This window comes from Danio aesculapii, chromosome 13, assembly GCF_903798145.1.
Source record: "Danio aesculapii chromosome 13, fDanAes4.1, whole genome shotgun sequence".
NCBI lineage: Eukaryota > Metazoa > Chordata > Actinopteri > Cypriniformes > Danionidae > Danio > Danio aesculapii.
Window position 1 is genome coordinate 14234762 of NC_079447.1, and position 18378 is coordinate 14253139.

Below are 18378 nucleotides of genomic sequence, written 5' to 3' on the forward strand. Positions count from 1 at the left end.
GACATGACCTAAATAATTTTTGGTGATGCAATATACAGTTGAAGTCAGAATTATTAGCACCCCGTTTATATTTTTCCCCAATTTCTGTTTAACAGAGAGAAGATTTTTTTCAACAAATTTTTAAACATAATAGTTTTAACTCACCTCTTATAACCATGATGACAGTAAATAATATTTTTACTAGATATTTTTTTAAGACACTTCTATACAGCTTAAAGTGACATTTAAAGGCTTAACTAGGTGAATTAGTTTAACTAGGCATGTTAGGGTAATTAGGCTAGAATTGTTTAATTCTAAACAAATCTGAGGAATACGGACAGGCGATATCAGGCTATTGTTCTTGTTGCTTAGGGAACGGGCGCAGCAACGCATGCCGTACAGCGCATTCAGTGAGCGAGAGCGACTCTCTTTAGATCAATCTTCAGATCTTCAGATCAACGCATGATCGCGTTCATCAAATTTGCTTAAACTAAGCAATCTAAATCGTATTTTACCAGCAATGATTCACAGCAACGTGAAGCAGATGCTTTACAAAAGGTTCATGGAAGGAGGAAACACGTCAAACTTAATGACACATTTGAGGGCTCATGGAATCAACTTAAAGCCAGAGGAATGCACCGTCTCTGAAAGCTTGCGACATCATCTGGCACTTTCAATGAGTATGTACATGGACACCAATGCTCCGATTTTAATATGATTAAGACAATACTCTGATTAAGAGTCTAGACTACCATGAAAACAGTGATTTTTGATAACCTTAAAGGACCACAGACACCTGCGTCGCGAAATACGGAGGTTTTTTCTTTCTATTCAATGTGCAGTATCAAATTCCTTTAAAAGAGCACTCTTCCACCAGTCCTTACTTAATGTTTGCATCAAATACCTCAGTTCGTCATGGGGGAATGAATGAAATGCTCCTGAATGAAAGTGAAACTGCAGTTAAAGCGTAAAATTTAAAATGAAACAGCTGAAATTACATGAAACTCTGCAGGAAACATTGATAGCACGGTGACGCAATGACAATAATCGATCTACAGTATGTACTATAACATTTAGACGGGATCATGAAAGGAACATTCAAAAAGCAACTCATGTAAACACCTTAATCTGATTATTGTCTTATTCAGATAAAGGCAAATTATTATAATACTGATAACCATGTAAACATAGTCACAAGCCCCAACCTTGAAAAAAGGAGTTTAGTATTTTGATGACAGCCGGTCCACAGGTAAGTAGTAAGCTAATGTAATTTCATAATGCAAATCTTAAATTCATGCTAACCAACAAATGATCAAAGGAAATATATTCATGTAATTCAAATATATAAAATATGAATTGATGTTTACTTTAAATTTTAATTATTTTGTTCTATTAAAATATATATATATATTTTTAAAGCTTTTGTCAAATAAAAGATTTTTCAAGAGTCATCCATCATCCACCATAATTTTGTGGCTTAAAATTATCGGTCCAGGCACCGTTTTGGCACCGGTACCATTTTAAAAGTATCGATTTAGCACCTGTATCGAAATAACCCCAAACGATACCCAACCCTAATGTTGAATGTCGGTGGTCTTCCAGGAATGGGGTTGAGAAACATTGTTTTAATCCACTTCAAATGTTGACTACTGTATATTTGCAGCTTTATATCTCAACCTTTATGATTTTTTTTTTACTTTACATCACTTTATATGTCTATGTGTTACATTATCTCAAAATTGTAGTGCCTTTTCAAAAACTTTAAACAAAACTGCCATGTTAACTTCCATTCTTCTTCACTCTACACTGAAACATAGTTAGAGCAAATTTGCAGTGAGTTTTCCTCCCTTCAGGTTTGTCATTAGCGTTCGCTGTAGATGTACAAGTGTAGCGAATGCTGCGATTGCTTACAGGAGCTCCAGGAGGCCCTTCAGGTCCAGGGAAGCCAGTCTCTCCCACAGGCCCTCGTTCTCCCTGTGTGCAAAGACAAAGAGCCAAAATGGGACATCATCAGTCTCGCATCATCCTGTTGCCAAACCCTGCCGTATGACTGACAGCTGCTAACAAGCAACAAAGCAAATCTCACCGGCTCTCCAGGGATCCCTGTCTCACCACGCGGTCCAGGCTTTCCCTATCAGTCACAGCAATGAGAAGGAAAGACAGAGTTACACCTCAAACCTGCTGTCTATCTATACCAGCTACCGCACGTACAGATTTTATCCAAAGATTTATGCTTAATATAAAACCTTTATTTTGTGGTAGACCACTGAACTAGCAACTGCTTCAATGAACTGAAGCCTTCTGTTATTCTACAGATGAGGACTGTTGTACATGACACAGAACAGACTTATACAGTGTATAAGTTTATTCTTAAAGGTATCTGATGGCAATTCATAACTTTTTGATTTAGTGACTAATTCGTATGAATTCATATGATCTCATTCATACAATTTAGTATGATTTGCTCCTCCCCCAATGACAGTTGGGTTGGGGGGGTGGGGGTGGTGTGATGGTTGGGTGCCATGCCTCCTTTTTAAAATCGTACATTTTCGTATGGCTGAACTTGTACGAATTCATATGAATTTGCCACTAATCTGACAAAACATAAAATAGTTACGTTACCTCGTAACATCAGGCTGCTATTATAATATAATAATATTTTTTTATTATCTGAAATGTGACTTGACTTATATTATTGTCAAGCAAGCAAAGTTTCAGTTTTGGTTTTAGTCAATCTGGGGTGCGTTTCCCAAATGGCATAACTCGAGGCAAATGGCATAACTCGAGGCTTAACTATCATAGTACGATCCATTGTTTGGGAAAAGAATGAAGTATTGACGAGTGTTTCCCAAAACCATAGTTCCTCTGTCACAAATCCATCGTTTGAACCACGTTAGTTATAACGTAAAACGTCCATAATGATGCTCTAAACCGGTTAGAGTAACTACTTCTTTAGGGAAAAACGCTACAAATTTTTGTGCAAATAATATTGTTTTACATGCACACGCATTTAAAAAAATATTCAATATTAGTTTTGGTAAAAACATGCTCTCGCTTTCCATATGAATTGAAATATATGTAAACGACACATATAGGACCTATATTTGTTTCCTTTACAAATATCATTGAGAACATTCCATAAAAAATATCCCTTAGCTAACACGTATTCTAATCTCATATATAAATCATATAAATCGTTAATGGTTGTAGGCCTAATTTACAGTAGGCTATTTATTAAGATATGAAAAAAATCCTAATAATTATAATAGTAATAATTAATAATAGTAATTATTATTATTAAGTAGGATTTTGTTTTTTGAAAAGTTTACTTTTACATTTTGACATTCTGCAGAAATTTTGTAACCAACAAGCCCATGTCATATACAGTACAGATACATTTCTTAATAAATAACATAATATAATATATGCTATATTTTTGTCTTTACATGTTTTGGAGAAGTAACATAAATTCTGCTTATAAATCATATTTCACCTATAGCTTTCGTCATGAGCCACAGCTGTGTTCAAAATGGCATAAATAATTTTAAAGTGCACAACGAAGGGAGTGCAATTGTAAACATGAAGATCGCTAAAACTGAACTGTAAAAATACTTTGAAAGCAAATTATACCTAAGAGAGATGACTTTAATGCTTTTAAAAAAAAATCATTCCAAGTTTAAATGTTAGAATGTTCTAAATGAATAGGGCATAGGGTGGATAACTGGGAATAGAACACAGCCAGTTTTATAAAACTATAGTTTATATAGTATTTTTTTAGTTTTATAAGCCACATTTTGTCCACTGGGAATGTAGGTTCATGCCAAATTTGTAGTATAACCTTGTTGGCTGCAGTTAGCGAAGCCAAGGTTGGTAAATGTTTAAGTTAAGATCATAATCATCATTCAATAAACAAATATTATTTTTAGGTATTTAGGAAATTTAGGAAAAAACTTATCACAAACTTTTGATATAGTTTGAAAGACCTTCAAAGATAAGTTTATTATTTTTTTTTATTAAAAACAAACTTAAATTAAGCAATCATCAACTTTTAATGAACATTAAGTTACTGAACAACCAATTTGGAATTAGTCAATCAATATATATATATATATATATATATATATATATATATATATATATATATATATATATATATATATATATATATATATATATATATATATATATATATATATATATATATATATATATATATTTATTTATTTATTTATACTCTAAGTATTTTTAACAATGAATCTTGAATCTGAATTTCCAAATAAATAAAGTTTGCTAAATAAAGCTTTTCTAAATAAAACAGAAAATGATCAAGCACAATATTCACTAATGGCTAAAATACAATATTTCTATGTAACACATGGTAGAAATAAAACATTTGCCTTGTTTGGATTTGATAAAAGTTACCTTAATGTATGATGGTCTCTACCAAGTTTTTTGTGATTAATTTAGAATTTGCGCTGAACAAAATACATCACTGATTTTTATTACTTCACACAAACTTGTTTGTGATCAAAGAATAATTAGTGCGAATATATAAATTTGATTTAAAATCCCTGGTTTCTTTCACAAACATATAGTTTTGCTTCAGAAGACCACAATGACACTAAAAGCCAGGGATACTAATTATGTTTGCCTGTAATGTCTATGTTTTTTTTTTTAGAATTTTCACTCTTAAGGTGATGATAGCAGTTGACTTGCATTATTTGAATCACAAAGAATCAACTAAAGACAAATAGTCACCTGCAGGGAAAGTAAACTAACAGCAAAGTTTCATTTTCGGGTGAAATAAACCTTTGATAAAAGTCATTAATAATGCAAAAATATTGACTATGTAGTGAAAGCTGAAGATATTGCAAGCCTTCTGCTGTGCGTTGTGCCATTTACATTTATATACTTATTGCCTAAAATTGCTTTTTTGTGTATATTATAGTCATCCTAAAGAAGAAAAAATGACAACAGAACAACTTACAACAGGACCATTAAGACCAGGTGGACCAGGAATACCAGGATCACCCTGAAAAAGCACAAAACATTCTCATGTAAGACGAATCTTCAATGCAAAACCGCCTGAGAACATGTCGCAAAACACAATGATTGCTTTTCTTTCAGATCTCAGCACCAACTGTGCTTGACAAGTCCTTCAAAATCATTCTCTGAGTATCTGTATTTGTGTGCATGTGTGTGTGTGAGCCGCTTTCTTTCCTCCATATGCGCTCTGCTGGCTTTAGGAATTAATGAGCTGCTTTTAAGTTTTGGGGCACAGCATGCAAATAAACAGCTTGAGATCAGGCAGCCTCGTGGCTGTTGTGGAGTCGGCGAGCGCACAAAATGCTGCGACTACATCTTGACAAGTCCTTTCTGGGAAGAGTGGGCGAGTTTGATGCCGCTCAAAGGAGGAAGCAGCTCTGGCAGACAGACGAAAGAGAGTCTCCATGCACCAGCGCTCTGATACGTGCCGGAGAAAACATTCAGAGAGACGATCTGGACGGCTCCATTTAATGAAGCCTATTATTTCTACCCTCGCTAGTGTTTTCGTATTCATGGTCTTTCTCCTGAATTCTCGAGTGCTTTGACTAAGCGCTGTAGTGAAATTAGAATACTAACAACTCTTGAATCAATTAGGAACAGTTTTGGGAGTAACGGATAACAAAAGTAATGACGTTACAGTAATAAATCCCTTTTTTTTTTACTGTAAACCAGAATTGTAATGTCTTTCTAATAGACTTTTGTTAATTTGATACTTGTTACAGTTGAATTGGGCAGAATCACTGGCTTTTAGAAAGATTGTCAGTAAAATCACAGTTGATAGGAGCATTGAACCTGATATTATGGTTTAAACAGTAAACAGTACAGATTACTGGCTAATGTCTATGTGTTCTAATGTGCTTTTATACATACAATAACTTTAGAACTAAAATAAGTTTAGTTTCTACCAATATCTAAATATAATTTAGCATCTTAATATACAATTTAGCTTGGCTAGTGGCCCTAGACTGTTGCAAATACACTCACCGGCCACTTTATTTCTAGTACTACATATACTAGTACAGGGTTGGACCTCTTTTGCCTTCAGAACTGCCTTAATCCTTTGTGGCATAGATTCAACAAGGTACTGGAAATATCTCTTAGAGATTTTGGTCCATATTGACATGATAGCATCACACAGTTGCTGCAGATTTTTGGCTGCACATCCATGATGTGAATCTCCTGTTTCACCACATCCCAAAGGTGCTCTATTGGATTGAGCTCTGGTGACTGTGGAGGCCATTTGAGTACAGTGTGAGATGATTCGCGCTTTATGACGTTATCCTGCTGGAAGTAGGGGATGGATAAAGGGATGGACATGGTCAGCAACAATACTCAGGATGTGGCGTTGACACGATGCTCAATTGGTACTAATGAGCCCAAAGTGTGCCAGGAAAATAACCCCCACACCATTACCCCACCATCACCAGTCTAAACTGTTGATACAAGGCAGGATGGATCCATGCTTCCCATGTTGTTGCAGGTGTACCTAATAAAGTGGCCGGTAATAATAAACTTAAGTAATTTAGAAATATATAAACAGTTGAAGAATTATTAGCCCTCCTTTGAATTTTTTTCTGTTTTAAATATTTAATATTTATTTCCAGATATATTTTTTTTCTTCTGGAGAAAGTCTTATTTGTTTTATTTCGGCTAGAATAAAAGCAGCTTTAAAATTTTTTTTATGAAAAAATGACCATTTTAAGGCCAAAATTATTAGCCTTTTTAAGCTAATTTTTTTTCCGACCGTCTACAGAACAAACCATCGTTATACAGTAACTTGCCTAATTACCCTAATCTGCCTAGTTAACCTAATTAACCTAGTTAAGTCTTTAAATGTCACTTTAAGCTGTATAGAAGTGTCTTGAAAAATATCTAGTCAAATATTATTTACTGTCATCATGGCAAAGATAAAATAAATCAGTTATTAGAAATGAGTTATTAAAACTATTGTTTAGAAATGTGTTGAAAAAATCTTCTTTCCGTTAAACAGAAATTGGGGAAAAAATAAACAGGGGGCTAATAATTCTGACTTCAACTGTATATATTTTTATTTGGACCTTGTTAAGTATAGTAGGGGTGCACTATATCAGATTTTTATAGATATTTTCAAACTCCTTTTGGCTGAGCTGATGTCGATATCTTTTCTGTTTGTTTGTTTGTTTGTTTCTGAAAAGTGTTCATTTACAGATTAATTTAGTCAGGTTTAAGAATGTTATTCCCCATAAGTGTTCTCACAAAAAGATAAATAAATATAAAAAATCTGAATTGCGGTTTTATGACCCTAATCAATACTTTGTTCTAACATAAAAAACATTTTTTGTTCCCTTTCATTATTATTAATGTAACACAGTAGCCCCTGAACAAGTTTCTTAACAGACAGGCACTAGGACCCAGCGGGAGTCTGCTTGCAAGTGATATTGCAAAGAAAAAATATAAATAGAGCATATATCGAAAAAAGCTTTGTATGATTGGTGTCACAGTTAATAAAACAATCTTTTTACTCATACATTCTCACCAGTTATCAAACAACACTAATCATTTTTCTAACACAATTTAATATTTTGTGTGTATTTTACTTTAACTTTCCTAGTCTAAGGTTTACAGCACCCACTTTAATGCTAACTAACAGCCTCCATCAGACCCTAATGCCCGCCAGCATTAGGGTCTGATTGGAGGCTGTTAGTTAGCACAGTCTGTAGTGCTACACAAGTGACTATTTAAAATACTGAGGGATATTGTACACATAGTTATTCTGTACTCAAATTCACTTTCAAATCTCAGGTCAAAGTTCACCTCAGATTGCTGACCTCATCTTACTACAGAACAAGTGCTCAAGTCAGTATCTTACTCAGTCACACCTGTGAGTTAGCCACACCCATATATTTACATGTCATGGTATACACATAATTAAAAAATGTATTACAGTTGACAGTTTATACCGTGGTAACAATATATACCATCATACCACCCAGCCGTAATTCAAATACAGTAATATTCTAATGTAACTAATTACTTTTAAAGGACAGTCACTAGTAACCTACAATAAATAACATTTTTTAAGTAACTTGACTATGAATGTTTATCTATAACGAATGCTCCATCAGTCAAACCTCACTGTCAAATGGTGAAGGCAGTGAGTGGAACGCCTGGTTGAGCTGTTGAAAGCGGTGTGTAATTTGGGACACTCAGATGGGGTGAGAGAGCGTCCAGTGACACGATTCATTTAAACGCGCTTACCTTAGCACCTGTCAGCCCCTCTAGTCCTGGTAATCCCATCAGTCCCGGCTCACCCTGGAATAAAAGAAACACATTCCAGCTCAGCACGGACACCTTCATGCATGAAAGTCTGTCCCTGTGTGTGTGTCAGGGTTGGGGAGTCAATGTTAAAAGAGAAATCTTTAAGCATTTTTTTCAGGAAAGCTCACAGACTACTAGTAGTGGTTGGAAGTTCGGGTTGGAAGTTGTTATGAACCTGTTTACAAGTTATGATGCGTCTCACCTCTTTTTTACATTTTAATCCACTTTTTAGAATTAATTTTTTTTCGGATTCACATTTGAACATCAGAAAATGCTAAAGTGAGAGTGATATTGTTTGCCACAAAACTATGCTGTGGATTTGTGTTTCTACACTCAAAACAATTTAGTTTGCTGTTTGTTAAAATAACTTAAAATAAGTGGAAACAACGGGCGACGCGGTGGCACAGTGAGTAGCACGTTCGTCTCACAGCAAGAAGGTCGCTGGTTTGAGCCTCGACTGGGTCAGTTGGAGTTTCTGTGTGGAGTTTGCATGTTCTCCCCGTGTTCGCGTGGGTTTCCACCGGATGCTCTGGTTTCCCCCACAAGTTCAAAGACATGTGAATTGGGTATGCTAAAATTGACCGTAGTGTATGAGTGTGTGTGTGAATGAGTGTGCATTGGAATTTCCCAATGATGGGTTGTGGCAGGAAGGTTATGCGCTGCATAAAACATATGCTGGAAAAGTAGGCTTATTGAGGTTATTGAGGTTTTTAGGGACTACTTAATTGTTTTATGTTCAATCAACTTAAATTTCTATAAACCAAGTTAACTTAGGCCCAATCTACCCCTTAAACCTGATTTATACTTTCGCCTGGCACCGAATCGCGCACCTCCGCTGACTGCATGCGCACCTCACAAAACGGACAAGGCTTTTACACTTGAGTTCGCTGTCGTGATATTCTTTAAAAAGACAGGGGGCAGTCATAAGAAACCCACCATAAAATCAGACAGATAAACATAGAAGTAGGATGTTTCCGAAACTACGTCATATCATTAATATCATTCAAGATTTTTTAACTAATTAATTATATATGATAAAAATAATGATTTTAAAGATTATAAAGGCGACGCAGTGGCGCAGTAGGTAGTGCTGTCGCCTCACAGCAAGAAGGTGGCTGGTTCGAGCCTCAGCTGGGTCAGTTGGCATTTCTGTGTGGAGTCTGCATGTTCTCCCTGCGCTCGCGTTGGTTTCCTCCGGGTGCTCCGGTTTCCCCCACAGTCCAAAGACATGCGGTACAGGTGAATTGGGTAGGCTAAATTGTCCGTAGTGTATGTGTGTGTGAATAAGTGTGTATGTGTTTTCCAATGATGGGTTGCAGCTGGAAGGGCATCCGCTGCATAAAACAAATGCTGGATAAGTTGGTGGTTCATTCCGCTGTGGCGACCCCCAGATTAATAAAGGGACTAAGCCGAAAAGAAAATGAATGAATGAATATAAAGATTTTTTTTAAGCATTTAAGATGTTTTTAAATCAACTTTGATGCATCACTTGCTTTTGTTCAAATCTCGGACAGTTTTACCTAATAAAGTTTATTAAAATATTAATGACAACAGAACATGGGTTGCTCTACTAACATATTTTTTTATTATAGAAAGAATAAACCATCATCACCAATAAAGTCTAGAAAATCTGTGCATCAGTATGTTGTAAACAGTTAGGTTAAAATATTCTTTTTTACTTATCAAATAAATAATTTGTTTCTTAATGATAGTTTTATAAATATTAAACTATTTTAAATTCAAAATGAATGGTGAAAAAGCATATTTCTGTTATTAAATAATCTGTTTTGGCTTTAACAAACTTATCGCTCAGGTTTTTCCAAACTTTTACAAAAACTTTCCTCCTTTCCCACTGCTGTTGCAATTTCTAGCCAATAACTAAACAAAATCTATTCAAAGTGATTCATATTCAACTGAAATAATATGCTGCGCTGCGCAAACTGTTCGCTCAAGTCTCAAACAATTTTGTGCACTCCGCCAGCCGAAATCATGTCGCGGGCACTCAACGTGAACCTCTGCAAACACAGCGATGACATACATTCATAACCGCGTTTGTGTTTCACCGTCATGCTTTAAAAAGACTATTAAAACACTAAATTTGGCTATCTATAATCCATAATAATAACTCCTGTATAGCAGTCCCACAACATACTTTCACATCTGACACTCGATGACACTTGAATACCCTGTCAGAAAAGTCTAGTGTCTGGGAATGACCTTTTTACAGTGTCTGATATAATATTTACATTGTTTTCGTGCGTTTACATGGTGACCACGGTGTAAATGCACAGTACAGTTAAGATCTTACTACCACATTATATCATTATGATAACATGATATCGTTGCCTTCAGTGATTTCCTGAAGATAAACATAAAAAAATAACGCAACTGGAACAACTATATACAGCAGTCATGATCGTCTGATGTCATATGTAGTAAGTGATCGTGATGACATATGATGATGTGTGCAGGTGCTGTAGTGCTGTCCCATTTTTTAGGGGTACATTTTGAAGCCCTTCCCCTTCACACTCTGTTTTAAGGACCAAGGGGAAGGGGAAGAGGTAGGGGTACAAAAATAGAATTGGAATTGGGCCTTAATCCCTTCAAATCGATTGTGTGGAACCCAGCATTTTCTACAGTGTACACTCAAAACATTTATTTTACTGCTTCTTCAAACTACTTATTTAAAATGAGCTGAAAAAACACAATTATTTAGATTTCTTTAGGACAACTTAATTGCTTTATGTGTAAACTAAATATCAAGACTTTGGTCAGTAGATATCAAGTCACTTAACTGTGAGCAGTGCTTAATTTCTAAATTTCGAGGTCCCGGAACAGATCGGGGTAATAGATCCGCATGTTACCCGAGGAGTGGGATGTGTCGTGGATGAAAGTAAAGAGCCAGGCGGGGGTGCGTGTGAGTAGGACGATCGGTAAAATGAGGTGTCAGATCAGATTTCAGAGGTGCCGGATCCGGAAGCGTCCGGCACAAATTAAGTCTTGACTGTGAGTATTAAAGTAAAAGCAATCCAGTCAAATGTTATTTCAAATATTTCTGGAAGTGGTTGAAATTGGCCTTTATATTTTTATGAATTTAGTGTTGTTCACTTCTGATAAGAAAGACAAAAACACAAATGAAATGCCAAGTGAATAACAGTAAATTAAACCTATGAATTGATTGAGGAGAAATGCTCAGAAATTCAATTGATTGATTGATTGAATGATTCATTTGCATAATTTGACAAAATACCTGCAGAAAAAAGGTCAAATAAATGGTTTTAATAATTTCTAAAAACATTAATAGCTATTATGCTACAAAACTTTAGTTACGGTATGTGTATATATATTTTTGCATATACATGTATTCATATACAGCATTTTATGTATGCATTAAATTTGTAAATTTTACACAAATATAGAAAGTATAATGGTAAAATAATTAAATATATGCAGAAATGCTATATGAAACTAGATAATTCAAACAAGTCTATATTTAATGCTACCTTACACACACATATACACACAGTCAATATTAAATAAACACCTGTAAATGATTTCCCCATATTTGGTTTGGACTGCAAAGAATATTTTACAAAGCTTTCCCATCACATTCATTGGACAAACCCCAAAATTGTAGGCCAAAGCAACTAATATAACGGGTACGTATTTTCCAAACTGAAAAACATAAGCATAAGAAACACCTAATGCCATTTCTCCGGCCTGTCACTGATTATTTCAATTAAAAAGCACATATTTATCTTCATCCTGACAACTGCGTGCGTTAACTCTAATTCTGTCGCATTACCATCTTGACAAAGCATTTACTTTCCTCCTTCCATTTTCATTCAGCCTGCCATGTTTATAAATCACATGTACTTTGTCGCAAACAGAGCAGCTCGTAATTCACCCGTAGTGATTGGAAGCGTGGAAGAAGCGTCGTATATTATGTTCGTCTCACGCCTCAGTCGCTATTGACGGGCAGCAGCGGGCACCGCGTTAACGGGCCCAGCCATCGAGACGGATTGCGGCAGTAATTGTCACACGTGTAGATCGCCATGTATTACAGAGCACAGACCTACATGGGACCAGAAAGAGGATCGACTGGAGACAGATGGGGGCAATTCTAGCGCCGTGCCAGAGACTGCCGGGACCATTTATCCAAATGTCAAATTAGCATGCCGCTGAAAAATTGTTTGGCGAAAAAAAACAACAATAAAAAATATCAAAATTGCCCCCATGAGAATAGAAAGTGCCAGCTTTTTGGCTGCTGGAGTTGCATTGTTGCTATTGTAGGAGTCCGCCATTGATGTGTGTGGGTGTGTGTTTTTGTTGGTTTGTGTGTATAACGCGTTCACAACATCTCCCACAGGCGGAGGAATATGCGGCGGCAATTTGATTTAGGCGCCATTCCTGATCATTCCTATTGTTGTTGCGAATGCTGTGTGACTAAACCGTCGAGCTCGGCTGCTCTCGGGTTACTTCTGAGCCAGGAGCTGTGATTAATGGAGACTGGCCAGAAAACCGGTGCTGGCCAGACCTGTTTCTCTCAATCTAGAGGAAGAGAAGGGCATTCGATACAAATCACGGTCGGAGCAACACTTACCATCCTTCCTTCGTCTCCTTTGGGTCCCTGGAAAAGAGAAAAGCTCAGAATTAGCCTGAGAAACTGACCTTATTTGACTTGATTTCTATGTGCGCTATCAGTTAATCCAATCTGTGTAATTAGCTGGATGACATCGGGGTAGATTTGTTGTCAAACAGCAACGCAATTAAGTAACTGGCAAACAGACGATGCTCTAGGGAACGGTTTCAACAGAACATAGCAAGGAGCTGCTGATTGAGCTTTTTGTAGAATGGAAAGATTCCAATTGAAGTTCTTCATAAAGGCAAAGATTATTTATTACAATGTTATCAGAGCTTTTGCATTTCAGGATTGTGAGTTTGAATTAGACTAATGTGTAACAGGAAGATTAGTTTTGACAACAATCACAGGAAGAGTAACTTGCTTGGTTGAAATTCAAAGTAAGAATGAACTGAGACCACTTTTGTTTTTGGTACTCATACGCAAAGCTGTGTTTACACTGAATTTGACCATGTTATAAATACTTAGTAGAGAAACAAAAATATGGCAGAGGTTAAGAAAAAATAATATAATGACAGGCTTTAAACATTTAGCAAGTAGATATTTCTACTTCCATAACTATCCATGAGGTGCAAAGACTTCATGAACTTCACTCTAAGGATTGACTTTATTTGACAGTTCCACGATCATGCTTGAAACATGGAGGTTATGGAGTTTTTTCAGTAGCAGCTCTTTCAGTAGCCGCTCCGAGTAGGGCTGCATGATTTTTGAAAAATCTAACATTGCGATATTTTTTATTCTGCAATATATATATTCTGAAATGAATACAATTTCACTAGATGAGTTGAATAACTATTTGGAAGAAATTTAGACGGATTCAAGAATTGATTGCAGTGATTCTGTAGGGAAGTACATACAGTGCATCCGGAAAGTATTCATAGCGCTTCATTTTTTCCACATTTTTTTAATGTTGCAGCCTTATTCCAAAATGGATTAAATTAATGTATTTCCTTAAAATTTCACATACAATACCCCATAATGACAATGTGAAAATTTTTTATTATTTTTTTTAATTGTTGCAAATTTATTAAAAATAAAAAACCTGAAAAAAAAAAAAAATCACATGTACAGAAGTATTCACAGCCTTTGTCGTGAAGCTCTAAATTGAGCTCAGGTACATTCTGTTTCCACTGATCATTCTTGAGATGTTTCAGCAGCTTAATTGGAGTTCACATGTGATAAATTCAGTTAATTAGACATGATTTGAAAAGGCATACACCTGTCTATATAATGTCCCAGGGTTGACAGTGCATTTCAAAGCACAAACCAAGCATGAAGACAAAGGAATTGTCTGTAGACCTCCGAGACAGTATTGTCTCGAGGCACAAGGCTGGGGAAGGTTACAGAAAAATTTCTGCTGCACTGAAAGTTCCAATGAGCACAGTGGCCTCCATCATCCGTAAATGGAAGTAGTTTGGTACCACCAGTACTCCTAGAGCTACTTTCTAGAGCTACTTCCTAGAGCTGGCCAGCCATCTTAGCTGAGTGATCAGGGGAGAAGGGCCTTAGTCAGGGAGGTCAATTAATCAATAACCTGATGGTCATCTGAAGAACTCTCGACCATAAGAAACTAAATTCTTTGGTCTGATGAGACTAAAATTGAACTCTTTGGAGTGAATGCGAGGCGTTACGAGAAAACCAGGCACCACTCATCACCAGGATAATATCATCCCTACAGTGAAGCATGGTGGTGGCAGCATCATGCTGTGGGGATGTTTTTTAGCAGAGGAACTGGAAGACTAGTCAGGATAGAGGTAAAGATGAATGCAGCAATGTACAGAGACATCCTGAATGAAAACCTGCTTCAGAGTGCTCTTGACCTCAGACTGGGGCAACGGTTCATCTTCCAGCAGGACAATGACCCAAAGCACACCGTTAAAATATCAACGGAGTGGCTTCACAACAACTCGGTGAATGTCCTTGAGTGGCCTAGCCAGAACCCAGACTAAATCCTATTGAACATCTCTGGAGAGATCTGAAAATGGCTGTACACCGTCACTTCCCATTCAACCTGACAGAGCTTGAGAGGTACTGCAAAGAGGAATGGGCCTCATATTTAAAACAAACCAACTCTGAGAGAAAACAAAATGGCAGACAATGATGTGTAATGCTAAATGAACATTAAAACATTAATACTGTTATGTTGCTGTAAAGTACAGTAGTATTTAGAAGGTAGCTGCCCATGTAGACAGCACACAGCAAGGGATGTGTACTAGAATCTGTATCTCTGTATCACAGCGACATTAGACAAAAAATAAACCCAGAGAGATGAGCGACAAAATGAGCCAGTTTATAAGTTGACAACCAAAAGAGGCTCCAATTTACTTCATTTCCTCCCCCCAAAATCAGTCTGAATATTACATTTGAAAGCTAATTTTTTCCCTTTAGCACACCACTGAGCTAATACGCTTTTGTAACATCATTCTTTCCCCCGAAACCACAAGCCTCTTGATTGTCGAAATGAAGTTTAAGTGAGCTTTGTCAGAGTGTGTTTAGTCTCCTGTCATCGCAGCGAGGCGTCACGTCCCACTTCTAACAGGTTCAGCTGAGGATAAACCAAAACAAAGCCCCCTGAGGGACTTGTAAGCAGCTCCTTGAGACTATTGTAGTGAAAACCAGAGGAGACTGTCCTCCTTCACACCTGCTGATAAGGGTTTAGCATTTTCCTGAGTTCTGGGTGGTTGGCTAAAAATGGCCCAGGAGGGAATACACTCTTGTTCTTCATGCAAAGAAAGGACACATTACATACAGAGCAGATAAGTGTGCGTGGCGCTGCGTTGATAAGCTAATCGGATGATTCCGCTTGAGCAGAGCAGCTCTTATATATATATTTATATACATTTCATTTTTCCCTCCTGTTAAAGTGCTGCATTTCAATTAACCGGTTTTTACAAGCAGTTACTTTGTTGACTATGCGTGATGGGTTTGTTTTGGCCTTATCACTTTGGGCTGCTGTCATTGTCTGAGTTTCAGATTTGTGTCTGTGTGGCCGTGATCCGCCCTTCACATCATCACGCAGGATAAAACTTCAAATCAGCGGCAGACAGCAGCTAAAGCGAATACTGATTCTGGAATCAATGTCGCTTCTTTGTGTATTGACATTTAAACTTCATTAAAAGTGTCCCTGTGGTGGGTGAAGTTCAAAACAACTGTTTTATGTGGGATATCGTTTAAAAAATGTAACACATACCGGAGGCCCTGGTGGTCCGGGTTGACCTGCGTTAGCTGCTCCGTTCTGCAAAAATTAACACAGGTATTAAATATAGAAACATTAAAAGCAATGTCATTACATACTGGAAGTGAACTTTTGAATGACGTGGCTTTACCTGAAGCTTATAGATACTGCTCATCCCATTGCCCTCTGAATATGGAGCACCCTTAAACACACAAAACAAACAGGGCTTTTAGGTGGTTGCTTACTGGCTCGAGTCAAAATAAGTTAATATGATGTTTTGTTGCACGTCATGATTTTGCCAAGTTTGATGTGATCCTGAATTAACATCTATGTTGATCCTGGAACATCATTTTTGTTGGAAAATGTAATCCATACCTATTCCCTACCCCTAAACCCACCCATAACTGTAAATTATTCCCCAAATCAGAGAAGAATAATAGTTGGATTAGCCTAAATCTTACATAAACAGTAAACATATCCTTTAATTCTGATTGGCTGATTGGAATGTTGTTCCAGGATCAGCAGAGATGTTAATACAGGATCATGTCCAACTTGTTGAAATCAAGTAAAGGTTGAAATGACAGCCTTAATTTCATAACAATAAAGCATATACCAACCTATACAGTCAATAATGACAAATTTAGATTTTAGTTTGGTTAGTTTTCAGTTCTTCTTATTTTCAAAACACTTAGTTTTACAAAATGGGACATTTGGTCAATTTGAAGAAGATGTGCATGAAACATATTGGGAACAGAACATCCCTATCCTGATTTCACAGAGTAGGACATGTTCCTGGATTAACATCTATGTTGATCCTAGAACAACATTCCAATCAGCCAATCAGAATTAAGAGATATGTTTACTCTATGTTAGGTTTAGGCTTACGGTTAGGTTTATGAACTTCTACATGATTGTTATCCAACTATTTCCCCTCTTATTTTGAGAATAATTTATAGTTATGGTTGGGTTTAGGGGTAGGGAATAGGTATGGATTACATTTTCCAACAAAAATGACATTCCAGGATAAAGATAAGATGTTAATCCAGGATCACATCATACTTGGCAAAATCATGATGTGCATCATTTCAAAGCAGTCCTTTTATGCCTTTTACACTTTGAACGTTATAACTTTTAACGTTTAATGCTTTAAATGTATTATATTGCTGTTTGAACATATGCAAACTAACTACTAAACTAAAGTCTCTTTAAGTCAAGTTATTCAGTATAACTGTACAACTTCTATATATTTAAGTAAGAGTTATTCTGTATGTTTCTGAGCTCCTGTAAACCTTGATTGTGGTTCTACATTTTTATTTTAGGAATGTACACATCACAGTATCTCAAATGTAATAATTTCCTGCCCCCTTCCTAGTTGAGTTGTGTTAGTGACGTGTTGTCTGTACAACTAAGACACTATAATTCACAGATATAATATACTAATATACATGCAATTATTGTGAAGTTTTTAACATATTAAACATTGTGATTTTTTTGTGCTTTTGACATTAATTTGTGTGTATTTGACACTAACATATCACCTGACGAATGCATAATAGAAGTTTAAACTCACAAGACTTGAATGAATGCATGAAAATACACTACCTGACAAAAAGTTTTAGGAACAACAAATAATAACTTATTATAAGTTAGAGTTATTATACAAATAATAACTCTAGTTGATCATTTGGTATCAGAAGTGGCTTATATGAAAGGCTAAGGCCTCTAAATTACACTTATTTTACCAAAATAAAATATGACCATGCCTTGATTTTTAATTATTTTATTAGAACAGTAAGACAGTACGTCTGACTTTGTTTAAACTAAAGTCTTGTCACTTAAGAGAAATAATGTACAGTATACAGAATATAAAGTCATAGAGCAATGGAAAAATAATTAATATTGATTGTGTATGACTCCCATGAGCTTGGGCAACTGCATCTCTGCAATGACTCAAATCACTTATTAATAAAGTCATCTGGAATGGCAAAGAAAGCGTTCTTGCAGGACTCATAGAGTTCATCAAGATTCTTTAGATTCATCTTCAATGCCTCCTCCACCTTACCCCAGACATGCTCAATAATGTTCATATCTGGTGACTGGGCTGGCCAATCCTGGAACACCTTGACCTTCTTTGCTTTCAGAAACTTTGATGAGGAGGCTGAAATATAAGGAGCGCTATCCTGCTGAAGAATTATCCCTCTCCTGTGGTTCGTAATGTAATCGGCAGCACAATTGTCTT

General features: G+C 36.3%; 1 protein-coding gene across 3 annotated transcripts in view; it reads right to left on the reverse strand.

Moving 5' to 3' along the window:
* LOC130239871 (collagen alpha-1(XIX) chain) overlaps positions 1 to 18378 on the reverse strand; it is a 278893-nt gene that overhangs the window by 36963 nt on the left and 223552 nt on the right. For all 3 annotated transcript variants that reach the window (XM_056471226.1, XM_056471224.1, XM_056471225.1), the window contains 7 exons: positions 16291 to 16341; positions 16155 to 16199; positions 12926 to 12952; positions 8263 to 8316; positions 4967 to 5011; positions 2066 to 2110; positions 1891 to 1953 (listed from right to left, as the gene is read on the reverse strand). In XM_056471226.1, coding sequence (XP_056327201.1) covers positions 1891 to 1953; positions 2066 to 2110; positions 4967 to 5011; positions 8263 to 8316; positions 12926 to 12952; positions 16155 to 16199; positions 16291 to 16341 — 330 coding nt within the window. The remainder of the gene's footprint in view (positions 1 to 1890; positions 1954 to 2065; positions 2111 to 4966; positions 5012 to 8262; positions 8317 to 12925; positions 12953 to 16154; positions 16200 to 16290; positions 16342 to 18378) is intronic.